General features: G+C 45.5%; 1 protein-coding gene across 1 annotated transcript; it reads left to right on the top strand.

The window, feature by feature from the left end:
* The first annotated feature begins 427 nt into the window (after positions 1-427).
* Positions 428-12894, top strand: LOC306751309 (dihydropyrimidinase-related protein 2). The gene is made up of 13 exons (XM_079234870.1): positions 428-462; positions 586-770; positions 2508-2672; positions 3546-3607; positions 4726-4806; positions 4970-5038; positions 6144-6264; positions 6391-6547; positions 6672-6813; positions 7249-7419; positions 9406-9585; positions 9685-9850; positions 12014-12894. The coding sequence occupies exons 1-13, from the start codon at positions 443-445 to the stop codon at positions 12103-12105; spliced, it is 1611 nt and encodes a 536-aa protein (XP_079090996.1). The 5' UTR covers positions 428-442; the 3' UTR covers positions 12106-12894.
* The last annotated feature ends 2183 nt before the right edge of the window (positions 12895-15077 follow it).

Here is a 15077-nt window from a genome sequence, read left to right as displayed (position 1 = left end):
CATCCATGCATTGGATTAGTAATAAGTGTGTTTATGGGTATCATGTGTGTGGAGATGAAGAGAGCCAGTCTCTGCACAGCCATGTGTTCCTTATCAGAATGCATCCTTAAAAAGGCCAAGTGAAGCCTGCTGTGTAAATTTGCGTATTTTTTTAAATGTATTTACTGTGACATTTCCCAAAATGCCTTTAATAAAATGCGCTTCAGCTAAACTCAGACACTCGCCCCTCTCAAAGTGTATGTTTTATTGCCGTCTATAAGAAACCCAACACCGGCCTTCACGTGCTCAGGTCTGCGGTGCAACGAAGTATTTAATGCAGCAGTTCACATGTCGTCAAATTTGCGGTGGCTGATCCTTTCCTATTGTTTTCCAGAGTGACCGTCTCCTCATCAAAGGAGGGAAGATTGTGAACGATGACCAGTCCTTCTGCGCTGACATCTATATGGAGGATGGAGTCATCAAGTAAGTTGACAGCAAAACCTGTTTACGAAGTCTGTCTCTTTTGGCACAATCGTGACGATGTGTAAATTCCTTTTTGCTTTTTTTATTTCTCTGTTTTGTAATTTCCTACGTTCTTGTCAACAGACAAATCGGGGAGAATCTCATCGTGCCCGGCGGGGTGAAGACCATCGACGCCCACGGCCGCATGTTGATGCCGGGCGGCATCGACGTGCACACGCGCTTCCAGATGCCCGACCGGGGCATGGTGTCCGCCGACGACTTCTACCAGGGCACCAAGGCGGCGCTGGGCGGAGGCACCACCATGATCAGTAAGTCGCTCGGTCGGAAGGATCTGGGACTTCGTGCCTCGGCCTTCTTCCATTGGTTCTTTTCTGTGAGGGAAGCAAAGCTGGACGAGGTCTGCAGAGCGTCTTTCCCGCCGCAGCGGTCCTTCATCCGCCTTTTAATTTAACACATCTTACTGACAGCAGGACGTGTGCCAGGCGCGTTCATGACCGAGCCAAAATGTAAAACTGTCCGTCTGCTCTGAGCACTCTGAGTTCACACTCAGTCAAGATGGCGGTTAAACTCCCTTCGGACACGTGATTGATTCTCCTAGTTGTTTTTTCCCACCTGCTTTTCTTCACATATTGTAAGGTTTATCAGTATTACTGCATAATTTAGCCCTTTTTTTCTTAATATGCTTCTTAAGGTGCTGAGGTTTGGTTCTGGTGATCAGAATTTATATCCAGCAAGTTGATAAAATACCCAGATTCTTTGAGTTGAGGATTTTGATTTCAATAAACTTTTTTTGTATTAGATGTTAGCTGCAGTGTATATAATGTCAGTCCCCAGCCAGGCTTCGTTTAATTTTCATGTTATTTGAAAGAGACTCAAGACTGTAAATAAAAACACAATTAGACGGCGCTCCCCACCTCCCTGCTGACTCAGCAGCTGAACTCTCTCCTCCCTCGTAGTGTAACACACACTCCCGGGCGACTCGCTTGTCGATGTCACCTCGGTGAAGCGCTGACTGCTGCAGGGTCAGGCGGGTCTGGAGCTGCAGGTGAAGCATGGCAGCCCGCCGACTGCAATGTCAGGGAGGACGCTTCACAAGGAGCAGACGTGACCGCGCCGCCAACGGCTCGGATTGAGATTAAACTGCCGTGTTGCGTGTGGTCTAGACTCATTTAATCATATCATATCACATATATCTTAAGTTCTGGATCTTAATTACTTTCATCATGTTTTTTTTATTGTAAATCACTTTATAACTTAGTTTTTGAAAGGCGCTATATCCATTGTTATAATACTACCACTACTACTATAAAATAATAATAATAACTATTAATATATAACTGATTTGAAACATAAGGTGTGAGCTGCCAGTCCCAACATAAAGACTCACTTAGCAGTTAGTAGAACATGAATCTGTCTCTGAAACTTATATTTATGTTTATCAATAGAAAATTACACAACAAATAAATTGCATGTGATTGGTTTTGTGCGGTCTGCAGCAATTTGAAGACGTGACCTTGGGGCTAACTTATTTATGACGTTTCACAGACTATATAATAAGTAATTTACTTGAGAGACGTGTCGATGAGTTGGATGAAACATAATTATTTTGCAGCCCAAATGGGAACGTATATTCTTCCCTGATCGCGCCGGATCCTCAGCAGATGTGAGTCGTTTGGTTCACTCATTCGGGTCTGAAAGCTCAAGAAACATCCTTGCCCGTGAACTGGAAGTTTGCCTCCGTGTGGCAGAAACCTTGAGGAGCACACGGCCGGTTTGTGTTTGTAGCTCTGGCTCTTGTTGGTGCAGAGACGGGAGTCTAAATCTGGAAATCTTTAGAGATCAATAATGCGGTCGCTTGAGAGAAAATCTGGAACTCATTAGTCCGCCAGGTGTGAACTACAATCTGACCGATGATACCACAACCAGGCTCTCAGAGTGTGTGTGTGTGTGTGTGTGTGTGTGTGTGTGTGTGTGTGTGTGTGTGTGTGTGTGTGTGTGTGTGTGTGTGTGTGTGTGTGTGTGTGTGTGTGTGTGTTTTTCTCCAGTCGACCACGTGGTTCCTGAGCCTGGCGTCAGCCTCATCACGGCCTTCGAGCAGTGGCGCGAATGGGCCGACGGCAAGTCCTGCTGCGACTACTCGCTGCACGTGGACATCACCGAGTGGCACAAGGGCATCCAGGAAGACATGGAGGCGCTGGTGAAGGATCACGGTACGCGCTCCATCAAGTCACGCCGTCTCACAGGAAACATTCATCCACTTGGCATTCAAAACAGCTGAAAGATGATGTTATTATTATAAAATTGCTGATTTTCTGCACGGTGATGGCCAAAATCATAACTGTTTCATGTCCCGATCATTCATTGATTTTCTTTTTAGGAGCAAAGTATTTGTAATGCACCTTTTTAAAGGTTAGGGTTGGTAATCTTGGAAAAACACAGCTTAGTGTTGCCAACTCTTTACCAATGAGCTCGCAGCGCTAGCAGCAAAAGTCGCTATATCTAGCACGAAATTCGCCAAGTCGGCAACACTAGAGGCCCCTCCCTCCAACGCATCACGATGAAGGCACGCAAGCTCACAACAAACTGTTGCATCCAATAAGATTTAAAATAAGGTTCTTCTTCACTTGAATTCAATGCATTTTCGTTCTTAATATATATGTATATGTATACTGCAGCTACAACATTCAAGAAAGTTTGTCACAGGCTGTCCAGCAGAAACATCTGGATCGCCCCCTAGTGGCTGTTAGTTAAGGAAGCGTTTTATTTGACCTGCAGCAGAGTTTTCTATGAGCGGAGGCACACATTATAAACATCAGTCGAGCACATTCATTTAATTGTGGGAAGCCCAAATCATTAACATTGGGTTAATTTTGCAACTCTACTCCCAATATCTCTCTCTGTTTGTAGAAATGTGGCACTTTTACTCAACCTATTGTCACAACCAGGAGGTATTTGTTTCTGATCAGATGTTGACGTGACTGTTATCATACTTTTCACAATCAGAGGGGTCTGATGTCGTTCTGTGTCAGTCCTCCGTTCCCCCTCGTGGTTTTCACGCTGACGCCTTGTCTTTTTTCTTTCAGGCGTCAACTCTTTCCTGGTCTACCTGGCGTATAAGGATGTTTTCCAGCTGACTGATGCTCAGGTGGGGCTTCCTCTCTCCTCCCTGTCTCTTTGTTCTTTCTCCATGCCGAGAAACTGAAGACCATAATGTGTTTTCTCCCATTTGTCGAGACGATGCATGCTTTATGCCGAGGTCAAACGAGAATAAATATGAAACCTGGAGAGACCTGTACTGTTAACAATGACACTGATTGGATTTGTTGAGATGCAGCCCCTCCCACACTGAATCTAATTAAACCGAAATGATCCTTTAACGCCAAACTCGCTTCCGGGCATGAAACCCAATCTGATTAGAGTCGACCTCATGGCCATCAGTGCTGCGGGAAATATGAGACGCGACGGCTAACGATCCACGGACAAAGAGGATGCTGGTTAATGCCGAAGTGGTGGTCGGATTAACCAAATCAACAACCGAAGCAGAAGTTGTGGTAGCACTTTATAATAAGTACACACTATTTAGCATTAGTAAAGCTTGAATAAACACTGAATTCATCATTTATAAAGCATTACTCCAACATGAACACTCATTAGTAACTCATGCAATTCATAAACACAGTTATAAATGTTTCATTCTTGATTAATAAGCTTGGGTTTACTTCTTTTATAAATGATGGATTCCCCATTTGTAAATGAAGTATGAAGAACTTATAAATGATTAATAAGATTTTAAAGTGCTCCCAAAGTTGGTTTTCTGTCGCTGACGGAATAGCAATTATGGTTAAAATGGTTAAAAATAATCTGTATTTATATTTTCAGTCAGTATGCCAAGAAGGTAGCCTTCATCCTACGCTGAGAGTCTGTTTGTCTGGGCGTCGCCGTCATCTCGTAGCCGCCGTTTCTCCTGGGAGACTGAATACAATCGGTATCGCTCAGTTTAACAATCAAAGATCGTGTGACTGACCAACACACAAAATCACAAGTATCGACGTTTAGAAGAAAAAAAACGCTTGTTTAAAGAAAATGCTCTCTCAAACTGCTGTTCCTCAATTGCTCTTATGTATGCGCAGGTTGTGGAAACTAGTCGAACAATAAATGATCTATTCATCTAAATGATCTATTCCATCGAGGTGTGTGTTGGCGAACACACCGCAAAGAGCCGATTGCATCAGGGATCATACCTGTCTCTCTCTTTGCTTGCAGGTGTACGAGGTGTTCAGTGTGATCCGCGACCTGGGAGCCATCGCCCAGGTGCACGCTGAGAATGGGGACATCGTGGCCGAGGTAAGTTCACTCCAGTGTGAGAGCCGGGATCTGGCACCTGATTATCTGATGTTAAATGGAAAATGAAGGCCGTAAGCTTTGAGTGTCTCAAGGATCGCTGCTGAGGCTGGTCGCGACTCAACATTTCCCATTTTTAACTGTGTGGGTTTGTGTGTGTCTGTAGGAGCAACAGAAGATCCTGGAGCAGGGGATCACCGGGCCTGAGGGACACGTGTTGAGCCGGCCTGAGGAGGTAAGACAGAGTTGACCTGTCCGGGTCTTAAGGGGGCGTAAAATCTGGTTTGACTTCAGGGAAAAAGAGTTCACCTCCGACCTTTCCGGTCGGTGTTTTCGTCGTTTGACAGTTCTACATTGAAGCCGTGGGTGTCTGGCAAATACTTACACATCCACCTCAGATTCACCTTGACGTGTTTCACGTAGCAACCCCACAGGTGTTACAGATACATCGTCTCCATGAATCACTGTTAACCGTAAACATCCAGATGTGGGAACAGAGTAGGACTTATGGCAGCTGTTTTTATTGCTAAAACTTCAGTTCAGTTCCCAAGGCAAGGGCAGACAAAAAACTAAAGTTTGTGTTTTGCATATTGGGACACCCTGTCCTCTGTGGAGGTTACAACCTTCATTTAAGGTAAAACACAGAGTGATTTCTCAGTACCCTGAGGGAATTGCCATAGCAATGCCGTTCCTGCTCGTATGAATCAAATCTTTGATTGTAATCCAAACTGTTTTATCGGAGCCATTTTATAGAATGGAGATTAAAAGCCTCAGACAGAAAGAGAAAAGAGAAAACTGTCAAAGGAAAAAATAAGTATGCTCCAAAAGAAGACGAGATCCAGTTTTCTCTCCTCTTGGAACATTTTGTTTGGGTTGCTGTGGATGCAAAACAACATTGAAGGACATTCATGCATCAAAACAAACTGCAAAGGAACAGAGCCACGTTTTGGGGAAATGGGCTTCTTCGCTTTCTGGATGAAAGTTAGATGGAAAGATTGATACCGTACAGATGAGAGCGGTATTTTATTTTTTATCATTTAATTCAGGGCAAGATTGCAAATAAGCATACTTAATGCTACTATGATTATACCTACTTTCAGGCTGCGTTTAAGTTGATTTGGTCCACTCTCTGTCTTCAACTCATTTTATCTGGTTATAATTGATCTTGTCTGTAATAATTACCAGAGTGCATCAGCGTTGATGCCTGCTCAAGGTTTTAAATCTACTTTTAGTGGTCGGTGGTGAGAGAGACGTATAGTAGTGGAGTGTGGAAGAAGAAAGAGTCAAACTAATACAATATGTCCCCTCCACCTCTTTCTGCTGGGCCTTGTCTTCTCCAGGTGGAGGCGGAGGCTGTGAACCGCTCTGTGACTGTGGCCAACCAGACCAACTGCCCTCTCTACATCACTAAGGTGATGAGCAAGAGTGCTGCTGATGTAATCGCCCAGGCCAGAAAGAAGGGTGAGACTCTGTGAGAGAGAGAGAGATAGATATACTCTAAATACAATTGGCACAAACAGTAACTACTGCAACACACAAACTCGGGAGCGTAGCATCTGGTGGCATAATCTGGATCGCACTTTTCAGGCACCGTGGTCTACGGAGAGCCAATCACCGCGAGCCTGGGAACGGACGGTTCCCACTATTGGAGCAAGAACTGGGCCAAGGCCGCTGCCTACGTCACCTCACCTCCGCTGAGCCCCGACCCGACCACACCAGACTATCTCAACTCCCTGCTCTCCTGGTAAGAGGGGCATTCAGACCGCACACACGGTCAAAGATATACACGACCGTCTTCATCTTTCTCGATGGTGAACTTTAAAATTCCGTCTTTTCCTCCCGTCCTTCCTTCCACACCGCGTGCATAGTGGTGACCTGCAGGTGACAGGAAGCGCCCACTGCCCCTTCAACACCGCCCAGCGGGCCGTGGGCAAAGACGACTTCAGCTTGATCCCTGAAGGCGTCAACGGCACTGAGGAGAGGATGTCCATCATCTGGGACAAGTGTGTGGTATGTGTACTTCCACTTCAAATGAAGCCTGCAGCGAGGGGCGGGGCAAGATGGATATGTATCACATTATACAGTTAGATCTGTAGATATCATGATATATTAGTTTCTTTCAAAACGATTGATTTCATGCTTAAAATAACCAGATGGGTGTTTTTCTTTTAGTCACGTCAGCATGTTAGCATTCTCACTGTAAGCATGTTAGCATGCTGACATCAGCGTTTCCATTTGACTTAATGCTAATATATACAAATACAGACACGAATGTAAACTACAGAGACGTGAGAAGACACACGCACCAGTAGCAGAACAAAGGGAAACATGAAACACAAAAAACCCTGCACACATAACAAAAATTGCCAAACGGTGCAAGAATATCGGGACAAATCAGACCCAATTAGAAGAGTGACCCCCCTGTACTGCTCTGCTTCCCTTCAGGTGACCGGTAAGATGGACGAGAACCAGTTCGTGGGAGTGACCAGCACCAACGCCGCCAAGATCTTCAACATGTACCCCCGCAAGGGTCGCATCGCCGTGGGATCCGACGCCGACCTGGTGCTGTGGGACCCAGACGTCACCAAGATCATCTCTGCCAAGACCCACCTCTCGGTACCGGCTTCACTCTAACTTCATAGCGCATCACGGAGAGGGAGGCCTCTAAACGGCAAACGTTGAAGCCTCTACCTGTGTTTTTATATTCGTTTTATTTTTACCTAGTGGCTTTAAGATCCTGTTTCAGGCTTCTCAAGTTACTGTTGTTGTAAATGTGGACAGTAAAAGCTCTAAGAATGTGTGACTAGCTGAAATAATAATAATACTTCATTTATATAGCACCTTTTAATGCATAAAGTGCTCCACAGAACAGAATGTAAATGAGGAACCAGGTTAAGCAGAATACTAGAGCAGCGACTCACAACAAGACTAAATACAATGTTTTCTAAAAATCTAATAATATTCACACATTCAAGACCATGCAGTTAAAATATGTCCATCTAGTCAAGTATTTTATGTCTATATCTGGGTCCTAAAATCTTTAGACTTGTGAAACTATTAAGCTCTTCACCACCTCAAGAGGCTTCTAGAGATGAAGCGTCTGTGTCTTTGAAGAGATAAGAAACAGGCCGGTTGTTGAAGAAAAATGCACAAAAAGAAAAGACCTGGCTTTGAGCTCGTAGGCTTTGTTTATATTAAAACAGGAAACCGGTCCTTCTGGAACTGCTGCCACAAAGTTGGGATCTTGCTGTTTAAATTATCATTGTATGCTGCAGCGATAATTCATCATTTAAACTATCGATGTCAGCCGCACACCAAAAGGTACCAAAAAAAAGTTTCCACATACTTTTGCCACACAGTCTAAACATGGAGTTTAACATTACTCCAAATATTTTTTTTTTACTTTCCTAAAAGTACCAAGCGATTCCCCATGAAATACTAAATAAAATAAAAATCTACCATGTGATAGTGATTAATGATGATAAGAATGCAGGTAACGTAATTGATGGCAGCCAGAGCGACCGGTTTATTAGTCCACTCTTTGTGGTCTGGCCGCCTCCCTGTTGGACGGGGCGTGGGCCTCACACGGCATCAAGGGAGTGATGTCATCCCTAAAACCTGCCAGAGAACTGGAACACGTCGTTTCTGATCGTAAGCAGGCGTGTGTGTGTGTGTGTGTGTGTGTGTGAGAGAGAGAGACACAGAGAGACTATTGCTGTGTATATTCTTGGACTCTGTTTGTGTAAGCCCGTCATGTTCTTCGGTTTCTTTTTTTAAATATGACGGAACTACTGTTCATGGGAGAAACTGCTCATTTTGTGTGTGCGTGTGCGTGTGTGTGTGTGTGTGTGTGTGTGTGTGTGTCAGAGTCCACCAGATTGCAATGACCTCAGTTCAGCTCCGGTATCTTTCATGAGAGAGCAGTCATACAGCAGCTTTTACACACAGACGACCCCGCTTCTTCTTCTTCCTCGTCTTTGTCCTCTGGTCGGCGAACTGAGGCCTCTGTACCACATCAGTCGTACTATTAGCTCTGCTCCCTTTATTAGCATTAGCAGCCAGCGGGGCTGGTTAAATCAGTTAAGCTCCTTACGCAAAAGTGCACTTAAATCCATCGACATTTCCGCCGATTTTAAACGGTGGCATCCTGTGCAAAACACAAACTGCCCTGGAAAGTCTCCAGAGAAAGACTTTCGTAAATCTTTTAGAATTCCAGCAGGTTACATCATGATGGAGGGGGGGGGGGGTTATAGTGTGTCTGCTTTGAAGGTATTCCTGTGATTATCTGATCAGTTTTGTTTTCTCAATCAAGAGGACTCAATATGATTCCATTGTAAAGACAATGAGTTTGTCCTGTTTGGGAGCGAGACTCAATTTAACATTAACATCGTTTCTTGCCAATCCGGTAACGTCTTTTGCCAGCGTTCCCAAAAAAGTCCTAGCCAGCCTAGAGAATAAACCTCCTTTCAACGACAACATTTCATTTAAAAAATCCGTAATTTAGAGCCTCTCTGTTCTGTGTTGTCCTCTTTTTCAAACTCACTGCTGCAACACATGAGTACCTGAGATGAATAATAAACCATTTCCTCTTCCCCTCCGCAGAACGTGGAGTACAACATCTTTGAGGGCACGGAGGTGCGCGGCGGTCCTCTGGTGGTGATCAGCCAGGGCAAGATCGTCTTGGAGGAAGGGAACCTCCACGCCACCGAGGGCTCGGGACGCTTCGTGGCCCGCAAACCATTCCCCGACTACGTCTACAAGAGGATAAAAGCTCGCAGCAGGGTGAGTCCCGCTGGTCGCCTGCACACCCGCTAACGGAGGACAGATTATTGCTGGTTCATTCTCGCTGACGTGTGTCTTCTTCCCTGTGTGTTCTTGCAGCTGGCCGAGCTGAGGGGCGTGCCCAGAGGACTGTACGACGGCCCCGTCTGCGAGGTGTCGGTCACCCCCAAAACCATGACTCCCTCCTCCTCCGCCAAGACCTCACCTGCCAAGCAGCCCAACCAGCCCGTCCGCAACCTGCACCAGTCCGGCTTCAGCCTATCCGGTCAGTGCAGACGTTAATCACTAGTCCCGTGTTTTCCATAAGCACGTCGTTATGTTGAAAGGGATAAAATTTGATAAAATCTCAAGTGCAATTTTAAAAAAAAGATGAAAGAAAGAGTTGATGCTCTCAATGGGTTATGTCCAAAAGTTCTCACGCGGATTGAACTCTCATGACGGATGAAGCTCTTTCAGTCAGCGGTCTCGTTGCATCGTTTGTCTTCATCTAGAGACACAAGAGGACAATTTAAACTGAGACAAAGAGCTCTCTCCAAAAAAAAGCTTCCAAGGTGACTTGTAGTTTCACCGCTGCAGACCGACGTCACTAGCATCCGTCTGCCGTCCCATCATAACAGCTCAGTGAAAGTGGAGTCTGATTTACTAAACACCGCTGTTGTCTTGTCCTAGCTTCTCATGAATTCTCCTTCCCATCTTTCCTTGACCCTGTGACGTTTTCCACAGAGGTCAAGGACAAGTGGTTAGACGTTAGGAGGTCATGGTTGGACTGTTCGGCTGCAGCCACAGACTTTGAGCCGCGCTCCCGCTAAGTCCGTGAGGGTTTAGTTCTGTCCCGCTGTCGCATCGTCGAGTGTTTGAAGGCTCTCTGGCAGACACTTTGAGCCCTTTATGAATCCTTTCAGTGAGTCAGGATTAGATGCAGACTTTGCCCAAGGGAATTACCCACAATTCATAGCAATGTGTCGTTAAACACACGGTGGTTACCAGTGGAAGCATGGAGACATAAAAAACAAAGAACGGAACGTGGACGTTCAGCCCGATAACTTACATTTACAGGCCTTACGGGGGACAGTGTGATTGGGTCCTACTGCGGCGCCTCGCTCTCCTGAGCTTATCGTTGACCACGTGTGCACCACGTCAGAGCAAGTCGGGATCAAGTCGGACACAAATCTAGCCGGCAGAAACCCAGAATGCTTTCTGAGCCTGTTCTACAGAAAAACCTGGAAATTGCATTGCAGCAACAACCATTCATCAAGCAGTCACTGTCGGTGCACTACAATACAGGCCCATCAGGCCCACACATGCACAAATGAAATCACGGCATCCTACAGCACAACAATATGAGACTGTTCGTGTTATCTCAGCAGGTCACACTAACTGCGTTACAAACAATTTATCATTTATGGAAGTCAATTGGAACAGTTTATTTTTATTGTTTGGTTTACTGGGTATTACACGTGTTAGTGAAAGATTAAAGTTACTGTGAGGAACGTTTAACTAGTTATGAATTGGTCCTAGTCTAATATCGATGCCTCTATATGACCTTCATAAGTAAACAAGACCATCACAATGAGAAGACTATTTCTATTTAGTTATTATATCTGTGCCACCGGGCCAGACTCTGAAAAAAAATCATGCAGGTTCACCAGAAACTACTGGGTGACACTTTATTTTATAGTATTATAGTCTACTTTTGACTTTAATGGCTTTCTGTAGTCAGACACAAACTAAATGTATGATTTGATTTTTTTTGTGGAAGATGTATTTGGGCAAATTACACTACGGATGTGAAGTAGCTCTGTCTATACCACAGACTGTATGTGGTCATCGTGACATCACCCATTGGATTGTGGACTGCTGTCAGTTTCTCATAGACTTCTATACAGACTAGTTTTTGCAATCGGAGGAGTCGCCCCCTGCTGGTCAGTAGAGAGAATGCAAGTTTGAAGAGACTTTCCCATTGGCTTCACTCATCAGGATCGAAAGTTTCCTCAGTCCACTTGGAGGTGTGTCGGTCACTACGCTAGCACTTGTAGCGGAGTGTCTGACGATGTTGTTTTCACGAGTAAAAATAAAAAGGCACCATTTCAGATGGGATCGATGGCTGAAAATTAGGTTTTGTAGTTTTGGAACCACATTTGAAAGAACCTGAGGGGTTATTCTGGCGTAATACAACTGAAAAGCAGAAATTGGAAAGCAACTTGACATCTTTTTAAATGCAGTTTTCAAAATCGGATGAACTAGAAGTTATGTTTTCTCACATGTGCATTAAGTGTAATAGCGGTATGTCACATTTTGGAGGGAGGTTGACTTTAAGTTTGTTTATTTTGTTTGTCCATAGCGTGTTTTCTTACAGTACAATTAGACAATAAAATGAGCCTTCATCTGTTGTATAGTTTTAAACAACTCTCTGTTTTCTTTGTCCCAGGCGCTCAGACTGACGACAACATTCCTCGCCGGAGCACCCAGCGCATCGTGGCGCCCCCGGGCGGCAGGGCCAACATCACCAGCCTGGGTTAGACCCCGCCCCCATCGGGCCGCTGGGGGAGGAAACCAGAGAGATCGGAGGACGGACGGCCGACGGGAGCTGAGGGGTCGAGTGAAGACGAACACCCTTGGCAGCACCCGACCGGGCCCAGTCTTCCTCCTCCTCTTCCTCCTCCCCAAACCCCTCCCCCACCACCCCTTCACCGCGATCCTAGAGGACACCGTTAGAAACAAAAACAACAACAAGAAGAAAAGGTCTGCCTCGTATGATGAAAAAAAGAGAAAAAAAAGAAAGCACTCCTCATCTGAGCACTTTTGACTGTATTATTTCATTATTATTATATTATTATTATTTTTTACACCGTACTTTCTCCCTGCCATGTGTCCGTTTGATGTTTGTTTTATCGTTGTTTTAATAGAGGGGTCGAGTGAGACTAAAGTGAATTGACACAGCTAAGGAACATTTCCATGCAGGATGCCCATCGTACTCCCACTCCTCCCTTTGTCGTTTGGGGGAGTGGTCTAAATGGAGCGCCGGTACAAAACCAGTATTGTTTGTGTTTTATTATTTTTCTTGCTTTCCTTGAACAGGCCAAACAGCAGCTTGCTTGGGAATCGAACACTTACCGTTTATGCAGCCGACGAGCCGTCGACTCACTCGTGATTTGTATTATAGTTGCACTTCTGTTGCTTCACTTTCCACTGCATCCCCATCCGTCACAACATCAGCATCCACTCGATTATGAGCCAGGAGGAGAAAAAAATGGAACCACACAGCAACCTTTTTTATTTCACTCTGGCTGCACTGACTCATCTCATGTTTTCCCACCTGTGGCTTTGCAAAGGTTCATAAGTAAAAAACCATATTCCACATTTGGCAGCTGCCTTAGCGCTTTTTTTTCTTTTCTTTTTTTGAGCTGAAGGAGCTCTGGCAGGTGGTAAATGGAGCTTGGCGACGAGTGGGAGAACGGAGGCAACGGAAAAGGGAGGAAAGAGAAAGTTGGACCCGCTTGTCGCTTCAAACTCGACCTTTCCTCGCCTTGATGGCTCTCGGTGCCGTCCTTCTGGGAGAACCTTTAGAGAATCATAAACGTCCATGAAGGTTTTGATGAACAGCCCCCTCCCCCACCGCCCATCACCATCCAGTGCATTTACATCCAGAATGTTTCTCCTCCTTCCAAATGTGTTTTGTACTTTAACCCTCTCCTCTCTTTTTCCTCTTTTCTACTCTTTATGTGCCTGAACCCACGGAAGTTGTACAGATGGTTCCTTTTTCCCCCATTTTTTTTTTTTTTGTGTTATTCTTATTCAGGCTAAGTGACGGATGTGAGATGGGGCGAAAAGAAAAGATAAATGTAGAAATAGCCAGGATATAAACCGATTCCAAGGTGCCAGATTTTTGCGCTCTTCACGGGGGCCCCCGCTCTGTCGGAGGAGCCCCCAAAGTAAAGACGGGAAAATAAAACCGCTTGATATCTTGACGTGTACTAATGTTTTAGGGTTTTTAGCTTTGTCTTTTTAGTGTCATTCTGTGACTCGGCGCCCGAGGGCCGAGCACTGTTGATTTATGCTTGAAAGTAGACACGAGCTGATGCTTCTGACTAGTGAGGACTCTGCTGAGCGCTCGACGTTCCTCATTATAACGTTTTCTCTTTGCATGATCTGGTTTTCATTAAGCCAAGCGGCTGATTTCTTGTGCCGGTCCTCACGCCAACGAGGTCTCGGCCGCCAGTCACCATCTCTGTCCTCCCAGCGAGCTTCTGCAAAACTGTTTCGCATTCTTCTAGACTGTCGAAGACCATCTTCCTGAATTCACGTCTTACTAGTCGCTAGAGCAGCACATAAAAGCTAGCGGTAGCACGTGTGTGTGTGTGTGTGTGTGTGTGTGTGTGTGTGTGTGTGTGTGTGTGTGTGTGTGTGTGTGTGTGTGTGTGTGTGTGTGTGTGTTTTAAAGGATCTAAAGCAGGTTGAATGAAGCGCGGGTCTGAAGCCATCAAAGATGAGACATGATGGGAAGTCAGGAAGTGAGGGCTTCAGACCCGAGGCCGTCCGGCTGCTGTTGCCTCTTTTTGTCCTTTTATGATCATCCTAAGTATAATCGTGTTATTGAGGACACTGAACACGGATCGCTCGTCGCCCTCTCTTCTCACAGACGTCCCTCCCTTTGGGCGGAGACGCAGAGGAAGTCCTCGAACACTTCTAGAAGTTGGCGGCTTCAGCTCTTGAGAGGAACAGACGCTCCTTGTGTTCCTCTGTTTCCCGCGTCACTCCTTCCTTTCAGCTCGTCTTTCTCCTCTTTTCATTCCTCCCTCTCTCTCTCTCTCTCTGGCTCCGTCGTTGTTTCTGGCTGTTGCCGAGGCGACAGACCCCCTCCGCTCTCATGCGGGGCTGTGCTTTTTTTTGTTTGTCATGGCAACGCTTGTCAGATCGGAGGTTGCCCGTAGCAACTCGTCTCCTGACCTGGTGCTATTAGAACGGCTTTGCACACACACACACACACACACACACACACACACACACACACACACACACACACACACACACACACACACACACTTTTATAATTATTCTGTGACAGTTCTGCACCATTTCTACATAATCCTGTGCTGACTTGCTTGGAATCCAGAATCCCCTGCTGCTTAAAAAAATATATTCGTTAAAAGCGCACACACACACACACACACACACACAAACACACACACACTCACAATAAACCGCCGTTGCCGTGATGCAGCACCCATGCCTGAAAGAATTGACTTGGACATTAAAAACCAGCTGTCAATGTTGGCATGCCCCTCGTCGTGTCCCATGTCTCCTCTATACACACACACACACACACACACACACACACGCACACTAAAACACACAACTATACTCCTGTGATGCTCTGTCAGCTTTGATGCTTTTCTATGCTCATAATATGCTTATGATATATGAGTGATATGTATGTACGCAACGTGCTGCAGGCCGAGAGGAGCTTTCCTTCCGTTGAACACCCTTTTGCC

This window comes from Taurulus bubalis (genome assembly GCF_910589615.1).
Source record: "Taurulus bubalis genome assembly, chromosome: 19".
Lineage (NCBI taxonomy): Eukaryota > Metazoa > Chordata > Actinopteri > Perciformes > Cottidae > Taurulus > Taurulus bubalis.
The sequence above is the reverse complement of the archived record's forward strand: the minus strand, read 5'-3'. Positions and strand labels throughout refer to the sequence as shown.